General features: G+C 46.0%; 1 protein-coding gene across 1 annotated transcript; it reads right to left on the reverse strand.

Moving 5' to 3' along the window:
* Positions 1 to 8,256: 8,256 nt before the first annotated feature.
* Positions 8,257 to 18,352, reverse strand: LOC121436710 (armadillo repeat-containing X-linked protein 4-like). The gene is made up of 6 exons (XM_041636721.1): positions 18,218 to 18,352; positions 17,635 to 17,712; positions 16,779 to 16,868; positions 16,406 to 16,488; positions 16,050 to 16,118; positions 8,257 to 15,734 (listed from the first exon to the last, which is right to left on the reverse strand). Exon 6 carries the CDS (start codon positions 15,605 to 15,607, stop codon positions 8,591 to 8,593), a length of 7,017 nt encoding a protein of 2,338 aa, XP_041492655.1. The 5' UTR covers positions 15,608 to 15,734; positions 16,050 to 16,118; positions 16,406 to 16,488; positions 16,779 to 16,868; positions 17,635 to 17,712; positions 18,218 to 18,352; the 3' UTR covers positions 8,257 to 8,590.
* Positions 18,353 to 19,703: the final 1,351 nt, after the last annotated feature.

The raw sequence follows: 19,703 nt of genomic DNA on the forward strand, positions 1-19,703 counted from the left end.
GGTGAAACTAAGGACAAAGTATATCCCCCGTCTCTACATTGTCTCAAAGCTACAAATAGCTACCTCTGTTTGTTGCTATCAAATATAGATCAACATCATTCTTAGAATTTGGGTTATGTGACCAGATTCTCACTTCTTGAACACATTGCCCTCTCAAGCTAAAGTTCCTACATTGTCTGGTACCTACACAATAAGCTTACTAATCTATGAACAGCACTTGTTTTTTTTTTCCTTTCTTGGAAAGGTATCTTTTTTAAGATTTATTTATTATGTATAACATGTTCAGTCTGCATGTTTGTCTGCAGGCCAAAAGAGAGCATCAGATCTCACTATAGGTGGTTGTGAGCCACTATGTGGTTGCTGGGAATTGAACTCAGGACCTCTGGAAGAGCAGCCAGTGCTCTTAACCTCTGAGCCATCTCTCCAGCCCCCAGGATGTCAATGAGGCCATAGGCAACAAGGTGAAAGGAAGGTATTAGAATAGCAACGATAGATGTGTGTGGAAGACCTGAGCTTATTCAGCCTTCTACATTCACAGGTCTGACGTAGCCCAGCTCAAATTAGCCATTTGATTTCCTGCAATCATGCATGTATTCCATCTCTACCAGCATGTGGTAGCATACCAGGCACTGTTTTTAAAAGGTCTGCTATCCTCCCCTGTATGTAAAAGAGCTCTGCTCCAGAAACTCAGCTAGACTGTAACTTCTCTACTAACACTTTCTTTATCAACACATGCAACGCTGATACCACATACCAGAGGGTCTGTCTTTTGTGTGGGCCAAGTGTCTGGACTGCTTGAAACTTTACTTGGGGCCATAAAACCTTCTTCCACTCCAGGCCCCACTTAACATTGGAAGTTTCTTTTGTTCCCCAATATGCAAACTGAAAAAGGGAGGAATGTGCTCCTTCCAGAACCTAAGAGGCCAGTCAGATGGTGAGATGCTTTCTTTGTGAAGAACTCTGGGAATTTGTCCCTTATGTAGCAGGATTCCTAACATTCCCCAGACCACTCAAACACTAAAAGTCACACTTAATATGGTCAGTCTCTGGTCCTTTCTGGAGTTTGGCTCTTATAGTGTATGTGTCTTGCCAAGGTCATCAACAAGCTACCTCTTTTGAAAGCATTGTGCAGACTCCTTTAGACTGTATTAAAGCGGGAGATATGAGAGTTAGTAGAGCTTTGGGAAAAAATGAGAAATGGAGGGTTGCCCACTCTATGTGAGTACAAGCATTTTTTGGTTTTAATGATAGGAAGACAAGCACATTTTTCAAAGAACTGAATGCTATGTGCAAAGGTCATGATAATTGCCTCTAACCAAAATACTACATATATCTGACATGAGTTTAGAGTTGCCTTAATATTTGGTTTCATTGACAATAATTTACTATCATCTTCCAGGCACCATCCACATTTTTCAGGCCACAATACTGGCTAATTAAAAGAAAGCCTAATGGAGATTGCATCTCTATATTTTCTAGGTCTTTATTAGAGGCACGAAGTTGTGCCACACCCCCTCCATATAAATACTAAGTTGGCTAGGGAAAGCATAAACAATTTCAGAAGCAGTCACTTGGTCCTTTCCTCTACTAACAGCACTGCTCTGATAGGCCAAAGAACAATGGGGCTGGGACCAAATAAAACTTCAGAGATCACAAAAGTAGCTACTGGGTCAGGCTCTGAACTCAGTAGACCTACTGTGTGCTGGACCTGGGACTTGATCTCGTTTAATACCTAATGTCCATATTTTCATGGGAACCTCGGGACTATAATGACATTTTGGGTCTCTGAGTATCCGTAGCAGGCAATTGAAAACCAATGTTTGTCCTCAAAATATTTGGTCATTCGTCTTTCCTTAACATGTAGCTACCTAAGTCATCAAAAAGAACTGAGGACGCATTCCTATGAAGTCCTATGAAGGTCATCAAGAGATAGTCATTCCAACAGCATAACCTAGAGCAAAAGCTCTCAACAACTTAGGACCGCAAACTGGACAGGGACTAGCATTTTTACTTACTGAGTTCTACATTTTTCTCTGCTCCTCACCCTTCCTTTCCCCTCCCCTCAACCCTCTCCCATGGTCCCCATGCTCCCCATGTACTCAGGAGATCTTGTCTTTTACTACTTCCCATGTAGATTGGATCCATGTATGCATGTCTCTTAAGGTCCTCATTGTTGTCTAGGTACGGGACTAACATTTTATTAAGGCAACTTTCTTCAGACTCCCAACCACCTTTGATTTCTTTTGAGTGGCTTATTAGCTGATTATTGACTGTGTATGCCTCATTAATCATGCCTTAACTGCAGTAATATTTCATTTGTATTTTAATAAATAAAGCTTGCCTGAAGATCAGAGAGTAAAACAGCACCACTGATCAGCCTTACAGACCAGGCAGTGGTGACACACACCTTTAATCCCAGTAACCACAGAAACCAGGCGGTAGTGGTGCACGCCTTTAATCCCAGCCCTAGAGTGGAATATGAGATGGGAGGAGACAGCTCTCAGACTCGGTCTCATTCTGGGGATTCCTGGAGGCAGGATCGCCATTATGGAATGAGGTAGAGGTAAGAATCAGTGGCTGTTTTGTTTTTCTGATCTTCAGGTTGAACCCCAATTTCTGTCTCTGGGTTTTTGTTAATTGTGCTACACTTAACCCATTCTCCATCTATAGCGCTGTTGATCATCCCTATGGGTCTCTGTAAGTTTTGACACTCGACCCCCTGCTCTGATCTTTCAGGGCATGTTACATTCTCTTGACCTTTGAAAGCTAAGGACATCCCTGAAGGATCTATTGTCTCAGAGTCATCAGCATTTCTACTGTTACTCCTCCACTCTTAGCACACTCTTCTTCTCTGAGCCCAGGCCCCTAGAGAGGAACATCACTGAAATGATCTTCATAGCTTTGCTACCAGTATGCACTTGGAGTTTTCCAGTAGAATATAGTCCTTGGAAAAATTTTCCTACATTATATAATACATTTTTCCTATGATTCGCCTTTATTTGATTGCTTTTAAAAATTATTTTATGTATATGGGTTATTTGTCTGCATGTATGTCTGTATAGCATGTACATGTTGTGCTTGGGGAGGCCAGAAAAGGGGATCAGATTCCTGGAACTGGAGCTACAGATGGTCGTTAGTCACAAAGTCGATGCTGGTAATTAGGCCTGGGTCTTCTGGAAGAGCAGCCAATGCTCTTAACCTCTGCAGCCTCTTATCTGAGTTTTTAATCCATTCTTCCAGCTTCCTTGATGGCAATATGTCTCAATAGGAGCTTTTGTTTTCCCATACTTTAAGGAACCATCTGAGCCATTAATTCACATGATTTCCCCGATCTTTGCTAGGGTTTTAAATCTTGTAAACACTCTCCAGTTTATTTATTTTCCCATCTTCCAGTGTGCTCTAGATCCACTAATCTTGTTCCTGAGATTTCACGCCTGTGCACACTATCTCGGTACCTACGGGTGGGTACTGATAGCTAGTCAGATCTTGCAGCCACTTTCACCCATATTCTCTTTCCTATCTTATTACTTTCTATACACCCAGGAAGGTTATTCTGTGATTTAGACCTAGTTACAGGCCCAGTGGTAGTAAGTGCAGGTTTCAAGAGAAGTAAGAGCAGGTTTCAAGGTTAATCAATGTCATCTTAAAGAGGAAAGGCATGCTTAAATCTTCAAGAAAGGTGAAGTTCCAGACTTCAATAGTCAAAAGTGAGACAGTTTTGAGTAATTAAAGAATTTAGAGAGATGTAGGAGATACAAAATATTCAATGGACAACAATCAAGAGGTTCCATCCGGTGAGCCACAAGGTCATATTTCTTTCTAACCAAGGCTTGGGTCTAACATAGAAGATTTGGTAACGATTATAACTTTCTTTGAAGCTTACTTTTTTAAAATAATTCCCGTACCTGCTGTTCATATTTCTCTTCCTGTACATTAAAGCTCATATAATCTGTGCAAGAAGCTCCCTTACTTTTGAATATAGCTCTTAGGTTTTAATTTATTTAAGTTACTTTTCCAGTTTTTAAAATATCAATCAGACGTAATAGTTTTCCCTATATATAAAATGTATATCATGTTTGTCAAAGTACTTAAAATTTTATTCTTAGATTTATGTATTTTTATGTTTGAGGGTTTTGTCTGCATGCATGTATGTGCACCATGTACATGCCTGGTGCCCACAGAGGTCAGAAGAGGGCATTGAATTCCCAGGAGAAGAACTTACAGATAGTTATAAACTATCACATGAGGGCTGGAAATCAAATTTGGATCCTCGGCAAGAACAAGTGCTCTGAATGAGCCTTGTCTCCAGCCCCACTTTTCATGTTTTGCCATATGGTACCAGACAATACTTTCACCAGCAAACTCCCTCTAGCCATTCCTGTGCCACCTCATTCCATATTTGTACCTACATAACTTTCCACCAATGATGGGGTTTACGCTGACAACTGGTCAGCAAGAAATCTGTCTAGAATAATTCTTCCCAGTGTTTGCTTTCTTGAACAACTTCTTGTATCGATTTTTTGAAAGTTTGTTCTCCAGGGAGCAGACAAAGACAGAGAATAGCATGAAAGATTTTATTAGGGAATCCCATGGGATAAGCATCCACTAAATGAGAAAAAAAGGAAGAAGGGATGGACAGAGAGAGCCAATAAGCTGTCTCAAGTCATGTCTATCAGTCATTGGCACAAAATGCTCCCAGGAAGGGGGTATGATCTTGGGGAGGTGGCTCTCTTCAACTGATGCATTTCTGGAACTTCAATGACAGCTGAGAGCTTTCTAAAATCACTCCTAACAAATGAAATAAGCACTTTATTCCTGTAGGGGGATCAGGCAGCAGATAATAGAATCCATCATAATGTGATACCATTTCTTAAGACAGAGTCTCTACATAGGCCTGGCTGTCCTGGCACTTACTATGTAAACCAGGCTGGCTTCAAGCTTGCAGAAATCCTCCTGCTTCAGCTTCTGAGGTACTAGGATTAAAGGTGTGGGCCACCATGCCTAGCCTGTGATATCATTTCTTTACAGTAAAATGTTGGTGTTTCTCAAACAGTAGATTTGAGAACTGTTTGCTTTGGTTTGGTTTGGTTTGGTTTGGTTTGGTTTTTATAATGCCTCACTCTTTCTGATTCAGTCATCTGGCTAGCTAGGACAATAAGTATAGACCACTGAACATGAATCAATAATACTTACACTTTACATAATAAAGAAAACAAAAATTTTAAACAGGTACAGTTTTGTGTAAACCTTTAAGTTATACCTTCCAAAAATTTGATATAATATGTGAACCTTTATTTAGCCTTTTGCTTTAAGGTTTTCAAATGTGACTGACAGTCCTACCCATCCAAAATAAATTCTTTGATCTTGGGCTAAACTATACAAGAAATGACTATTCACTATATAAAAATGATAAAAATACAGATTAGTTTTAAGAAAAAACAGATGGGGCTGAAGAGATGGTTTATCAGTTAAGAGTGCTTGCTGCTCTTGCAAAGGACTTTGGTTTGGGTCCCAGCACATACGTGGTGGTTCACAACCATCTGTAACTCAAGTTCCAAAGGATCCAACACCATTTTCTGGCTTCTGAGAGCAATGGGCACACACATGGTGCACATACATACATGTAGGTAAACACTCACACATATAAACATAAAGGAAACTGTGATGGCAAATGTCTTTAATCCCAGCACTCAAAAGGCAGAGGTAGATGGATCTCTGTGAATCCAAGGACAGCTTTGTCTACATAGCGAGTTCCAGGACAACTAGGTCTACACAGTGAGACCTTGTCTCAAAACTAAATAAAGAGTAAGTAAATCTTTTTTTAATATTTAAAAAAATGATAAAAATCTCCCATCAGTCTAATTCTCATAAAAATTATTAATGTTCTCATGATATATAACAGTTCATTTCAGAGGCCATTTTATTGTGTGTGTATGTGTTTATGTGTGTGTACACGAGGAGGCCAGAGGTCATCTTGGGCGTCTTCCAAGAAGACTGGTTTTCCTTCCTTTTTTGGTGTGGGGGGGGTATTTTTAATACTAATTTAATTTCTTAAAATTCATGTATATGTGTATATCTGAAAGTACACCATAGGTGTGTGGGTCCCCATGGGTGCTGGAAGAGGGTGTCAGATCCCTTGAAGCTGGAATTTCAGATGGTTGTGAGCTACCCTGCATGGATACTGAGAAATGTTCTCAGGTTCTTTGCAAGAGCAACAAGTACCCTTAAGGCTAAGCCATCTCACCAGTCCTCCGCATTAAGTTGTGTTGTTGTTGTTGTTGTTGTTTTCAGACACTGTCACTCCCTGAACCTAGACCCGCCGATTGTCTAGACTGGCTGAGCAGCAAGCCCCAGGGATCATCTTGTTCCTGAGTCTGCAGCACAGGGATTACAGAAAAGATCTGCCAGTCTAGCTTTTTGTGTGAGTACTGGAGGTCCAAACTCAGGTAGGTCCCCATGATTGCACCAAAAGCCTATCACTGAGTCACTCTCTCCAGTCCCTTAGGAGAATTTAAATGCACAGTTTTTTCTTCATGAAAAGTATATATGCTTTTACAATCTGTTTTCCTTCTGAGGATTACATGCAGAGTTCTCTGCCCTAAATTCAGATGTCTATTTGAAATAACCCTATACTTTTTCACCCTTCAAAACAGTTTGAAGATGCACAACTTACTGCAAGCCTATTATTTTATTTGCTCCTAAAGATAGATTTCTACAAATAGAATTTTTGGGTGAAATGGCATACACAGGGTTGGTGAGATGGCTCAGTGGGTAAAGGCACTTGCTGCCAAGCCTGACAACCTAAATTCAATCCCCAGAGCTCACACGGTGGAAGGAAAGAACTAACTCCTACAAGTGACCTCTGCATGTGCACCATGGCAAGCTCCTTTCCCCAACACACACACACACACACACACACACACACACACACACACACACACACACTTAAAGGTAATTCAGCTTTCTATAAACTGCAAGAATCCCACATACATCCTCCACCCTCAAACTAAACAAAACTTTTTTAAAAGCTATTTTCCCCTACTAATTTCCTTTTCCTCATTTTCTTTTGAATACAAGGAAACTAAGGCAGTAGATAAGGACCGAAATGCTCAGTAGCATACGCTATATGCAGCCAGCCTACAGTCTGAATGCTCACACACATATATAGATGCCCTTGCCAGTACTGTGAGGTGGGAGAAAACTGCATCTCCTCCCCTATGGATCCCAACATCACTCTTGACGGTACCGTGAAAATCAACTCCAACCAACCTTACTAAAGAAATCCTGGTATAAAAACTAAAATTTATTTTTTCTTTCAACTATTTTTTAATTATTTCAACTATTTTTTAACTTATTAATTCAAAAACAATTTTCTTGTGCACTTATATAGACACCAAAATTGGCCACGAAAGAGTGCATGCTTCCATGGACTCCACAACCCTGAAATAAAACTGATCTTCTTTATATGTCCCCAGAAGAGCTGGAACACTTACTTGGTACAAGGCTTTCTGACCCCAGGCACAGTGAGTGACTCAGGCCTACATTCCCAATGCTTGTAAAACTGAGGCTCAAGGATTACCAGGAGTTCAAGGGCAGATTTGTCTACATAGTAAGTCACAGAAGAGAAGTCTCACTTATGTTCTGTCCTTACCATCGCCACAGGAACTAATGGCATTTCAGATGTTTATCGTCTCATGCTTCCCCGATGACGATAACTCCCTAGCTTGTTTCCCTATTTCTCGTCACCAGTCCCGTCCTCAAGCCAACTTGGACTCATCCTGAACACAAATCAACCACATTATTTTTCTTTCATCCTCTGATCGTGAAAGTCCTTGCTGTTTTCGGGGATAAATATAATGTTCAGACACTTTAGCAATCAGAGGTGCTCCATAAAGAATTCATGCTAACGTCTTCACCAGTTGACCTCCTCTCATGGCCTTCCTGCATCATTCTACCCAGGTTATCCCGAGCTGGCTGTCCCACTTCCTCGCCTTTCTTCCTCCAATTCTCCCTCCTCAGATGACCTTTTTGACCTTCCGTGGTGTATTCTTCAAGCACAGCTTGCTTAAAAAGACCCCCTTTTCCATAAAGCATTCCCTGAGCATGGATGCATCGTGCGGCAGTTTCTGCTGGGAAACTTCAGATGGGAAGCAGCTGTCTGGGGCCGGAAGACTCCTGGTTTTACTTCCGTGTAACCTTATCTTTCTAAACAGACCATAAACCCAAGGATGAAGACAATAGCTCTTTTTTGCTTCTTAAAACACACAACTTTATTGATGACACAAAAATAAAGTCTCAAATGTATAAACATAAGTCCACACAAAGGACCGAAGATTACCTTACTTATGAAGAATCAGTTTGGTTTCTGCTCATGAAGCATACTAAAAATATCTCAATCCAGACAAGATAAAAATTGACATATGTATTTCCAGAACAAGCGTGAATTCATTTGGTGTTCATAAAATTGTCCAGCTATAGACTCTCATAGGCAACATTTAGTTTCAAAGTTCTAATGCAATTTACAATGTACAGCATGTCTAGGGTATAAAATTAAAATGTTACTCAAACTTTAAGGGGAACAGATAGATAATCAGAGTTTATTTATTAACACCTCAACTCTTTCTTTCACCTCTGGATCACTACAATCTGCTGCTAAGGCCCTAAGTTTCTTGGCACAGGCTTTAGGTCGTTGAAAGAGGAAATAAAGGGAACTTTTACTGAACCTGTCTTGAGGATAAGTTTTTGCTCTTTTTTTAAAATGACGATTTATATTTTCAAAAAGTAAAAGAGCATTAAGAATATTCTCTTTTGTCTCCTTCTTGCTAAAAATGTTAATCAGTGCTGTTGGTGCATTGGCAATGAGCAAGTCTTTTGTCATGGATGGATTTTTAGAGAAATTCACAAGCATTCCCAAAACATGGTCTTTAGTTTCTCCACTTCCCATAGCCAACAAACGGAGAAATTCTGAAATATAATTGGTAACCATATGCTGATATTCACTAGTAATAGTCAGGTGTCTTATCAATCTTAGTCCAGCTACTTGCACATTTGAATTTAAGGGATAGGTGACAGTATCTTCACATACTTGACTTAAATATGTCTTAACCGTTCTGTGGTTTTCAGCAGCAACTGAGATGTTATTCAAAGCATTTAAAGCCTTTTGTCGGACAGTAGGGTGGGGATTACTCAGTAAGCTTTGGATAACCGAAATTCCACCCATATTCCGATCAATTTCCTGGGGATAAGGATAATCAGCACTGTTATACAGTGCGTTCGTGGCTATTTCATGAACAGAAGGATCTTCAGTCATTTCAACCATGCAAATGAGTCTTTCAAGATCTTCCGGGTCCAGATTAGCATCCCGTCTACAGCGGCAGTTGCAGGAATGCTCCCTGTCTCCGGCACCAGCCTTTCTGAAGCCATCTTCACCAGGAAAGCTACTTTGGTGTAATAGCTTGCTTGCTGAACAAACTAGGGTTCCATCCCATACACCCATTCCTGCCCCAGGGACCATGGATGGATAAATATCGCTTGATTCAGCTGACCTTTTGGCTTTCACCTGAGATGTAGATTCATTACCGTCACATCTGTTTTCATTACCAGTACAGAACCAAGACCGTATGTCAACTCCATCAGCAGTGCTGGCCTTATCCCCAGTCCCAGATTCAGAATTGGCATCGTTTTCATTTGTAGATTTGAGGTCATTACTGTCCTCATTGTCAGCCCCAAACAAGTTTCTTAGACTGATCTCTTCAATACCAGGGCTGGATTCTCTACTTAGCTCCTCCTCTTCATCATCATCATCATTTACATTCATAGAAAAAGTCCAAGATCCTAAGCCAGCCTCTACCTCTGTCCCAAGCCTAGACCCTTTAGAGGCTGCATCTCCATCCCAGGCCCAAAGTTCCATTCTGGTTTCAGTCCCACCCTCTGCAACAACTCCAGCGCCAGCCTCAGTCTCAAGCTTAGACCCTTTGGTGGTTGAGTCTTCATTCCAAAACCAAAACCCCATTCTGGTCTCAGCCCCTGTCTCGGCCACGACTCCAGCCCCAGCCTCAGTCTCAGCCCCAAGTCTAGACCCTTTAGAGGCTGCATCTCCATCCCAGGACCAAAATTCCATGCTGGTCTCAGTCACAGATTCAGACACAGCCTCAGTCCCTGCTCCAACTCCAGCCTCAGCCTCAGCCCCAAGCCTAGACCCTTTAGAGGCTGCATCTCCATCCCAGAACCAAAATCCCATGCTGGTCTCAGTCACAGCTTCGGCCTCTGCCTCTGCCTCTGCCCCTGCCCCTGCCCCTGCCCCTGCCCCTGCCCCTGCCCCTGCCCCTGCCCCTGCCCCTGCCCCTGTCCCAATTCCAACCTCAGCCTCTGCCTCAACTCCAAGCTTAGACTCTTTAGTAGCTGCATCTCCGTTCCAGAACCAAAATCCCATGCTATTCTCTGTCCCAGCTTCAGTCTCAGCCCCTCCCCCAACTCCAGCCTCTGCCTCAGCCCCAAGCTTAGACCCTTTAGTGGCTGCATCTCCATCCCAGGACCAAAACCCCATTCCAGCTTCTGACCCAGCACCTGCCTCAACTCTAGGAGCAGCCTCAGCACCAGTCTCGGACTCAGATGCAGCCACAGCTGCTGCCCCAGCCTCTGTCCTAGTCTCCACTCCCATCTCTGCCACAGGCTCTGTCTCCGCTCCAGCCTCAGGCCCAGCTCCAGCCTCAGTTCCAACCTTGGCCTCTGTGTCAACATCAGCCTCAGCTCCAGTCACGGTGGCAGCCTCACCTCCAACACATGCGCCTGTCAAAGCTGTCTCCTCAGATCTGGTCCAGGACTCGGTACTTGGCTTCTTTTCATCCATCAACCCAGAACTACTGATGCTTTCTTCCCTAGTCCCTGACGTTCTGGAGTCACTGGTCTCATCTTTAAAACCAGCTACAGGCAAAATAGTCGCCTCCTCTGTCCAGCACCAAGACCCTATAAAGGCCTCACTCCCAGGCCCAAACCAAAATCCTTCATTGGCCTCCACCTCAGCACTGACAAGGAATCTCCCACTGGCATGGTCTTGAGTATCTAGCCTAGATCCTCCACTGGCTTCATTACTAGACCTAGATCCAGGCCAAGATTCTCCACTAGTCTGGTTCCCAGCTCCTGGCCAAGAGCTTCCTCCACATGCTTGATCTTCAAATCCAGATTTAGTCTGATCCACAGACCCAACCCAGGACCCTCCAACGACATGGCCACCAGCTCCACCCCAGGAAACTCCTCCACTAGACTGATTCTCAGACACAGCTGGCCTGGACCCTGCAGTGGTCTGCTCTCCAGCACCAGTCCAGAATCCTCCTCCCATGGCCTGATCCTCATATCCAGGTTTGGAACAGCCACCAATCTGATCACCAGTCCACGACACACCACTGACCTGAGTCCCAGTGCCAAGCCAGGACCCGCTACTAGACTGGTTCACCTGCACTGGCTTCGACCCTCCAACATCCTGACCACTGGCCCCACTCCAGGAGCCTCCTCCAATGGTCTGACTCGAAGTGTAAGTGCAGTACCATCCACCGGTCTGATCTCCAGGGCCAGGCCAAGACTCTACATTGGACTGGTCCCTGGACCCCATCCTAGATTCTGCACCAGACTGAACACCAGAGCCGGCCCAGCATCCTCCTGCACTGGACTGATCTACTCCACCAGCAGTCAGTTCTCCAGACCCAGGCTGAGATTGTGCATTGGCCTGGTCCAAAGGCCCAACCAAGAACCCTCCACTGAGTTGGTCTCCAGAATTTGCCCATGATCTTCCAGCAGACTGATCCTCAGGCACTGACTTGGACCCTCCAGTGGCCTGGCCAATAGTGCCAGTCCAAGACCCTCCAACACCTGTCTGGTTCTCAAAACCAGGTTTGGATCCATCAGACTGATCACCAGTCCCAGTCCAGGACTGATTCCTAGCACCAGCCCAAGACCCACTAGACTGGTCTGCAACCCCTGATGTAGATACGCCACCAGCCTGGCCCCCAGTGCTAGGCCAGACTGCACCACCAGATGGATCTACAGTCCCAAGCCTGGATGCTACACTGGACTCTCCACTGGGCTGGGCAACAGCTCCAGCCCAGGTCGCCTTTTCACTGGCCTGATCTTCAAACCTTGGCTTGGCCTCACCACCAGTCTGATCAACAGTCCCTGTCCAGGCCACCGCATTGGTCTGGTCTACAGCCCCAGTCCAGTATCCAATACTAACTATGTTGCCAGCTCCAGCCCAAGACACTCCAGCAGCCTGGTTATCAGCCACAGTCCAGGTCCCTGTAGCCTGGTCCAAAATCCAGGACACTCCACTGGCCTGGACTGCAGGCCATGACCCATCAGTGACCTGACTCACAGCCCAGGGCCCTGCAATGGCCTGGTTTCCAGAGACAACCCAAGAACCTGCACTGAGCTGGTTCTCGACCCCAGTCCAGGAACCTCCACTGACCTTGTCCCCAACCCAGACTGCCTCATTAGCCTGAGCTCCTGCCCAGAGACCTCCACTGGCCTGGTCACCAGCACTTACCCAGGACCCAAGAGCAAGCTCGTTCTCAGGCCTAGCCCCAGTCCAGGACTTGATGCTCGTCTCATCACAAGCCACGGCCCAGGAACTAACAACACCAGACTTATCATTAGCCCCAGTCCAGGGTCCAACACTGGCTGCATTCTCCTCCTCGGTCCATAGACTCTCCCAGTCTCCATCTATGGTCTCAAATCTAAATTTGATCCACCGCTCAGCAGCAATCCAGTCCTCGACACCAATCCCATTCCAGTAATAATCGTGCATGTTAGGCTGAGCAGCTACCACACTCACCATTTCTGCGGTAGGCACAGCACCTGCAACCGGCCTCGCATAGATCTTATTGTCTACAGGGGCTGCTACCTGCAAACTGGACACACCCTTACCCCTAGCTCCAAGCAGGGCTGCGTTCTGGGATCTGACCACAGCCTGGGGCTGAGCAGAGCTCCTCGTCCCTGTTTTGGCTCCTGATTTAGTACTAGCATTGGACCTCATCTTATTCCTGGCACTCAGCAAAGGTTCATTCTGGGATCTGACCACAACCTGGGACTGGGCAGAGCCCCTTGCACCCAACCCAGCCTCTGCTTTAGGCACCATGTTGGAATTACCCCTGACCTTATTTCTGGCACCAAGCAAGGCCTCAGCCTGGGAAGAAGCCAAAGCCAGTATTGTACTTGCCCCAGAATCTGCTTTAGGCACAGAATTGGAATTGCCTTTGCCCTTATTTCTGGCACCAAGCAAGGCCTCAGCCTGGGGTTGAACAGAGTCCGTTGTAGTTGCTCCAGCTTCTGTCTTAGGCACGGCATTAGAATTACCCTTAGCCTTACTCTTGGAACCAGGTAAGGTCTCGCCCTGGGAATTGGCCACAGCCTTGGCCTGGACAGAGCCCGCTGTACCTGCCCCAGCATCTGGTTTAGATACAGCACTAGAATTCCCCTTGACCTTAGTCTTGGTACCGGTCAAGGCACTACCCTGGGAAATGGCCACAGACTGGGGGCAGGCACCTGCCCCAGCCTCTGCCTTAGGCACAACATTGGGATTGCTCTTAACCTTGTTCTTGGCACCAGGTAAGGCCTCACTGTGGGAATTGGCTGCAGTCTGGGACTGGGCAGAACCCGTAGTATCTGGCCCAGCCCCTGCTTTAGGCACAGAATTACGATTACCCTTGACCTTATTCTTGGCACCAGGTGCGGTCTCACCCTGGGAACTGGTCACATTAGTCTGGGCAGAGCCTGCTGTAGCTGTCCCAGGCTCTGCCTTAGGCGTAAGGTTTTGATTGCCCTTGGCCTTATTCTTAGTACCAGGCAAGGCCTCATTCTGGCAAGTGACCACAGGCTGCGGCTGACCACAAGCTTTCTGGTCTGCCTTCGCCCCTGCTTTAGAAACGGCATTTGAGTCACTTTTGCTATCAACCTTGGAATCAGACGAGGCCTCGCCTTGGGTTTTGGTCCCAGCTTGAGGCTGTGCACAGGTTTTCACGTCTGTCGCAGCTCCTGCTTTACACTTGGCTTTGGCTTTGCCTCTAGCTTTACCTTTAGTATTAGGTAAGGCTTCACCCTGGTTCTGGGCCACAGTCTGAGCTCCTTCCTTAGGTACGGTATTGGCATTGTCTTTAGCCTTGGTTTTGTCATCAGGCAAGTCATCACCCTGAACATTGGCCACAGGCTCGGGCTGAGTACAAAAAGCCACATTTATACTAGTCTCTGCCTTGGCCACGTCATTGGTATCACTTCTGGTTTTATCCCCAGCATCAGTCTGCAAGTTGTTTTTTGTGTTTGCCTTGGCCCCTGCTTTAGCCGTGGCATTGGTATTACCTTTGCCCTTAACCTTGGCATCAGGCATGACTTTAGTCTGATCACTGGTTATAGCTGGAGGATCTGTATCAGTTATGTCTGCAGCAGACATTGTCTTAAATACAACACTAGCATCTTCCCCGCCATCAATCACAGCACCAGGCGTTGCCTCAGCCTGTATTGTGGCCACAGTCTCAGGCTGTATTATACAGGCTCTCACATCTGCCTCCGCTTCACAAATGGCATTTGGATTATCGCAAGCCTCATCCCTTGCCCCTGGCGAGGATTCAGCCAGAATTCTGGCAACAACGTGAAGCTGAGAAGAAGCCTTTGTATCTACCCCAGAGCCTGCCTTAGATGTAGCTTGAAGATTCCCCTTGTCATCAGCCTCACCAACCATCATGTCATCGTTTTGGATTATGGCCACAGTCTGAGGCTGCGCAAAGGACTTGACATCCACTCCAGCCACTATGAGGGGCATATCATGGGGGTGTCCATCATTGTCAACTGTGGCATCAAGTCTAGCCTCAGAGTCAGTCCTAGTCACGCTCACAGGCTCTTCCAGTGCTCTTATCGTGGCTTCTGCCACAATTCCAGTCTCATTCACGGTTCCAATCTTGACTACTTCCTTGGTCACTGCCAAGACCTCACTCTGCGTCACTGTTACTCTGTTAATCTCTGTCTCTTTTTCAGTGAATGTACAAGCTTCTGCTTTGGTCTGGGTCATTGCTTCTTTCTTGACCTCTGCCCTGTCAGCCATTGCCCAAGTGTTAGCTTTGGTCTGAGTCACTGCCTCTTTCTTGCCTACTTCCTCAGGCTCAGCATCAGTTTGTGTGACTGCCTCTTTCATGGTCACCTCCTTGGCTTGGACTGTGGCTTCAGTGAAAGTCATTGCCTCTGTCATGACCATTGCTTCCACCAAGGAACTAGTCCCAGAGTGAGTCTCTATCTCTTCCTCAAGCATTGTCATGGCCTGACAGTTGGTATCGGGGCTAACTAGAATAGGGATCTCGGTGTCTACTTCAGCCACAGGCTCACCTCCTTCTCCAGTTCCTGGTTCGGTCGTGGCTCTAGTCTCTGTTTCTGCTCCAGCCATGGCTTCAACTGTGGCCAAGGTCTGGTTCTGTACCCCAGCCACACTCTCCGTCTCGATTCTGGACCCATTTCTGGCAAATCTGCTCACACTCTGAGCTCTTCCCTTGGTTAATCTGTAAATGCAGTAACAGGTTCCGGCCCAGATCACTAGTCCTGCAGTTGCCCAGCCCACGTCTATAACGCGGCCCATGTAATCACTCCTGCTAAGGCAAGAGCAATGTATAAGAGGGCTTACTCGGGCTAGGAAAGAGGGTGGTGTGTCTGGGCAATGGTGCTTAACCCTTTAAAGGCCAGTAGAGCTGCCACCGGAAGTAGACCTAGAAGTGAAAGAAGGAAATTAATTTAACCTTCTCTTCTAACTCTACGGCATTATTCAGATAGATACAAACAGGAACAGGAAATCATAGAAACAATGTACTTGTTGGGAGAAGAAGAAGATCAACCAATTTTTCATCACTTATTTCATTTCTCCTACCCTCCCCAGCGTCCAGCTATTTTCATATGCAAAATAAATTGTGTCAAGGACAGCAGAAAGGCCGATGATGAATGGATGAAGAACAGAAACTCCCAGAACTAGAGTTTTAAGGGATCTATTCTGGTTGCCGTTATGACTCGTTCCCACTCATACGAACCTGGATGAATGAGGACGTTCCCTCTTCTATCCTTTCACTGGTGAAACACCTTAAAGCATACCTTTAGACCTAGAGGAAAGGGCAGACAAAGGGAGAGATCTAGAGGAGTTTGTTTTTCTTGGAGCAGCATATTCCTAGCAATCTACTCCCTCAGTTTACCCAATGTCCTTGGGTGCTATCAGACTCTTTGCCATATACCACAATCAAGGTAAGGGTTTGGGGTAAATAGCAAAAATGGTGAGAAAGATGGCTGTGAGAAAGAAGAAAAAGCTCCTCCAGCTTGCCGCCTGTGGGATGCCCACTGGTCCCCACTAACACACATCCGAGGCAGACCTAGACAATTCGCACCATCTTACCAGTTATAGTGATCAGAAAGGATTTCTTCTTTGCTTCCTTGCTTCCAGTGATCTCAGACTCCGAAGCAGACATGCAGGAGGATCTATAGGCAAGTAGATAAGCAGGAGATAATGGAGACTGTGTCCTTAGCAGAACAGACAAGCACCCTAATTCTTAGCTCCAATGTCTGCATCGCCATCCCAGCTCCAGCCTTCTTTGTCAAAGCCCAGTCTGCCCTCCCTCAAATATTCCCACCGTTTTCTTTACTGCAATTAACAGGTTGTATTGCAGCATTGTGGAAAGCAGCCATGGCGAGACAAGGCAGAAGTGCCAGCCACTGAAGCCCTTTCAAGCTCAGCCCACCCTCTTTTGTCATCCCCAGCCACTACCCACCTTCATACCAACCTCCATAGTTCCAAAACCGTCTCCCCCTCTTTTCCTTTGCTTTCAGGAATAAAAAGCCCTACTTCAAACATGAAAAGCCTGGGAACAGACAAAGAAAAGGGAGAGGGTGAGTGCTTAGTGCTTTTGATAGCCTAGCATGAAACATCTGTGTCCCCCCGTCCTGTCTTTCAGCATTCAGAGACTCAGGCATAACCTAGGGCTTCATCTACACTGAAATAAATAGCACAGAGAGGGAGAAAGGAAAAAGAAAAGGGGGGAAAAGAGAAAAATTATTTTTAAACCACCTGTAGGATTCTAGATCTTTCCTAAAAAGTGCACCATTTCCTTTATCAAGATGGCCAGGTAGGCATGACTATCTGGAAATTGGAGGATGACGGAAGAGATGGAGGCCCCAGATCCCGTGATTCTTCAATCATAGCCTGCCATCCGCTTCCCTGAAAGCCATCCCTAGGAGTCTCAGCACACGATACAAGGTGTGGAGGAGGGCTTTTGCTTCTGCAAAATCATTATCCCATCCCCCAAAGGCTATATCAAACAATAGTACAATCATTATACACAATAATTTCCGTTTTTCAATATCATCTGACACAAATCAAAATAATCTATAATACAGTTTTGTCCTTATTGGTATTCACCATAGAATTGAAGTGAAAAGCCTGAAGCCCGATAAGGAAACAAAGCTTAGGTAAAGTTCTCAGGCTAGCCCCACCCCACATCCTAATCGCATATAAATACAATATATTCAAATACATATATATGCACACACACAAATATAATAGTGCCTACGTGGCTGCATAGAATCCATACAGAACTTCAATGGTTCAGTATTGGTGCTCACACTAACCTCCATTGATTCTGTGCAGTTCTCTTGTCTCCGTCTTCGTTTTTCCCTCGCCTCAACCACAAACAGTGCCACACCGAACTATTGTCCAAAAGGAGAGAGTAAAGGCACTGAGTGCTTAGGCCAGCACCAAGGCCACGCATCCCAACAGCCTCCTTTTTGGAATCCAGTTGTCAAAGGTCCCTCCCCTCGTTCTGAGACACCACCCCTACCGAGCCCGCCGTCCAGGCACTAAGGCCCACCATTTTCTCAGCAAATGCCACGGTGGCGCGCGTCCCTCCTCTGAAAGGAGCAGGAAGCCCGCGGACATGTGCGGACGCCCATTGATGGAGTTAATTAAAGAGGATGGACATCTCCCTCTATATTTCCCTCTAGAGACTCTCCCCACCAGCGGCCCTGTCAAAGCACAGGGTTCCCTTGCGCAGATTCAGCCAGGGGCTGGGGGACGCGGGAGAATGGGGGGGGGGGGCGCTCCTTGAACTTGATCCAGCATGGACATCCCCCTCCTCAATCCATCTCCGGGGCGCCGCCAAATCCGGAGGCTGCGGCTAGCAGGGCTGTGGCGCAACGGCCCCGGGGCCCTTACCTGATCAGCTCGCCCCCGGGCCCGATGCCAGCCCGCCGCGCGCAGGGCAACAGGGAGCTGGTAGCCAGACGCGAGTGACGACTGCACCCAAGGCTGCGTCGCTCTGCAGCTCCAGGTCACGTGAGGGCCGCACGTCAGCGCTCGCCCTCCTCCCCACAACCCCCCACTGGTCGGAAGGCAGTCAACAGGACCCCCATCAGCTCGCACAAGCACCCCCCCTCCTCGGGTCCAAGCGCGGAGCCCCAGCGCGCCCCGCCCTGTCACTCATCTCCGCGCTCTCCAATCTGAGCGCCCACAAGTGTCATCACCATGTAGCGGTTGGAGTTTACCGGTCCCTGGTTACTAGGAAGGGTCTGTACCCCCACCCACTCTCAGGCCTTGGCTGTAGCCTTTTCTGCATCTTTGAGGAATCCTTTCTTTTCCTCTCAGGATACAATGCCAACGCTCCCCACCCGCTCTCTATACAACCTGCGCTCCCTTAGTAACAACCCCACCACCAAATTGCCTAGAGACAGGAAAACCGTGCAACCAAAGCCTTTACTTTCTTTGTCTGTATTCCTTTTTCTGCTAACATCATTTTCTCCCCGTGATAGGAAAATACAGTAAGGACATTTTCATTTGCCATGAAAATATTCAGGTAGTAAAAATTTTAAAGACTCATCCGTTTACACAATTTTATGACACTTTAAAAAAATGTTTCCTGGTTGCTATAAACGACTTCGGAGCTTTGAAACAGATGCGATTAATGACATTTTAAATACAAATTTTTCCTAAACAAAGCCAGCCCGTTTTTCAATGCAATCGGCAAATTAATCTTGAAAAAGATGGTTTTCAAGACATGATATTTTTACAGAAATAATTGAAAGCTTTTGAAATTTTGGCTGTACTTACCTTTGCCTATCAGGCACCTGAGTACTTCTTCACGGAAGACCCTGCATAATTAAAAAAGACCAAACTCGGTTGAAGTCAGTGCCTTCCTTACATACTAGTGACTAACTTCAAAGGTTAACCTGTTTTGTAGCCCTTAATGGGCTTTTTTTTTTCTTGGATTTTTTACATTAATCTAACCACACCCACAAAAGGAGCAACTGCTATCACATAGATAGAAAGGAGGCTTAACAGGTGGAATTTTTATCCTATCGTGGCACTGGTGAGGTATCCCCAGGTTCTGCCATTTCTGTTCTGTCTGTCACCGTGTTGGTGGCGATCGTTCAGCAATTTCTAGGGCATGAAGGGCTGCGGATTGCGGATGACTTCATATTGTTAGAACACCATGACCGTGAGCGTTCTTTCCCCCGTCACCAATGGGAGAAGAAAGTCCAGGAATCCAAGCAGTTCCCAAGAGAGGCTTTTTCTTCCTGCCTTCCTAAACAATTTTAGTGCGCCACCCGCACAAAACCCAGAACTAAGGAAGAAAATATGCAGGAGAGTCCCCAGGCGCCCACCTGTTTCCACCAGGGAATCATACTCCAAATATAAATGTCCA

This window comes from Microtus oregoni, unplaced genomic scaffold, assembly GCF_018167655.1.
Source record: "Microtus oregoni isolate MIOR12 unplaced genomic scaffold, Mior012 000050F_002, whole genome shotgun sequence".
Taxonomy (NCBI): Eukaryota; Metazoa; Chordata; class Mammalia; order Rodentia; family Cricetidae; genus Microtus; species Microtus oregoni.

Excerpts from the sequence above, each read along its gene's own strand:
- LOC121436710 (XM_041636721.1), bottom strand. The coding sequence starts at position 15,607 with ATGGGCCGCGTTATAGACGTGGGCTGGGCAACTGCAGGACTAGTGATC.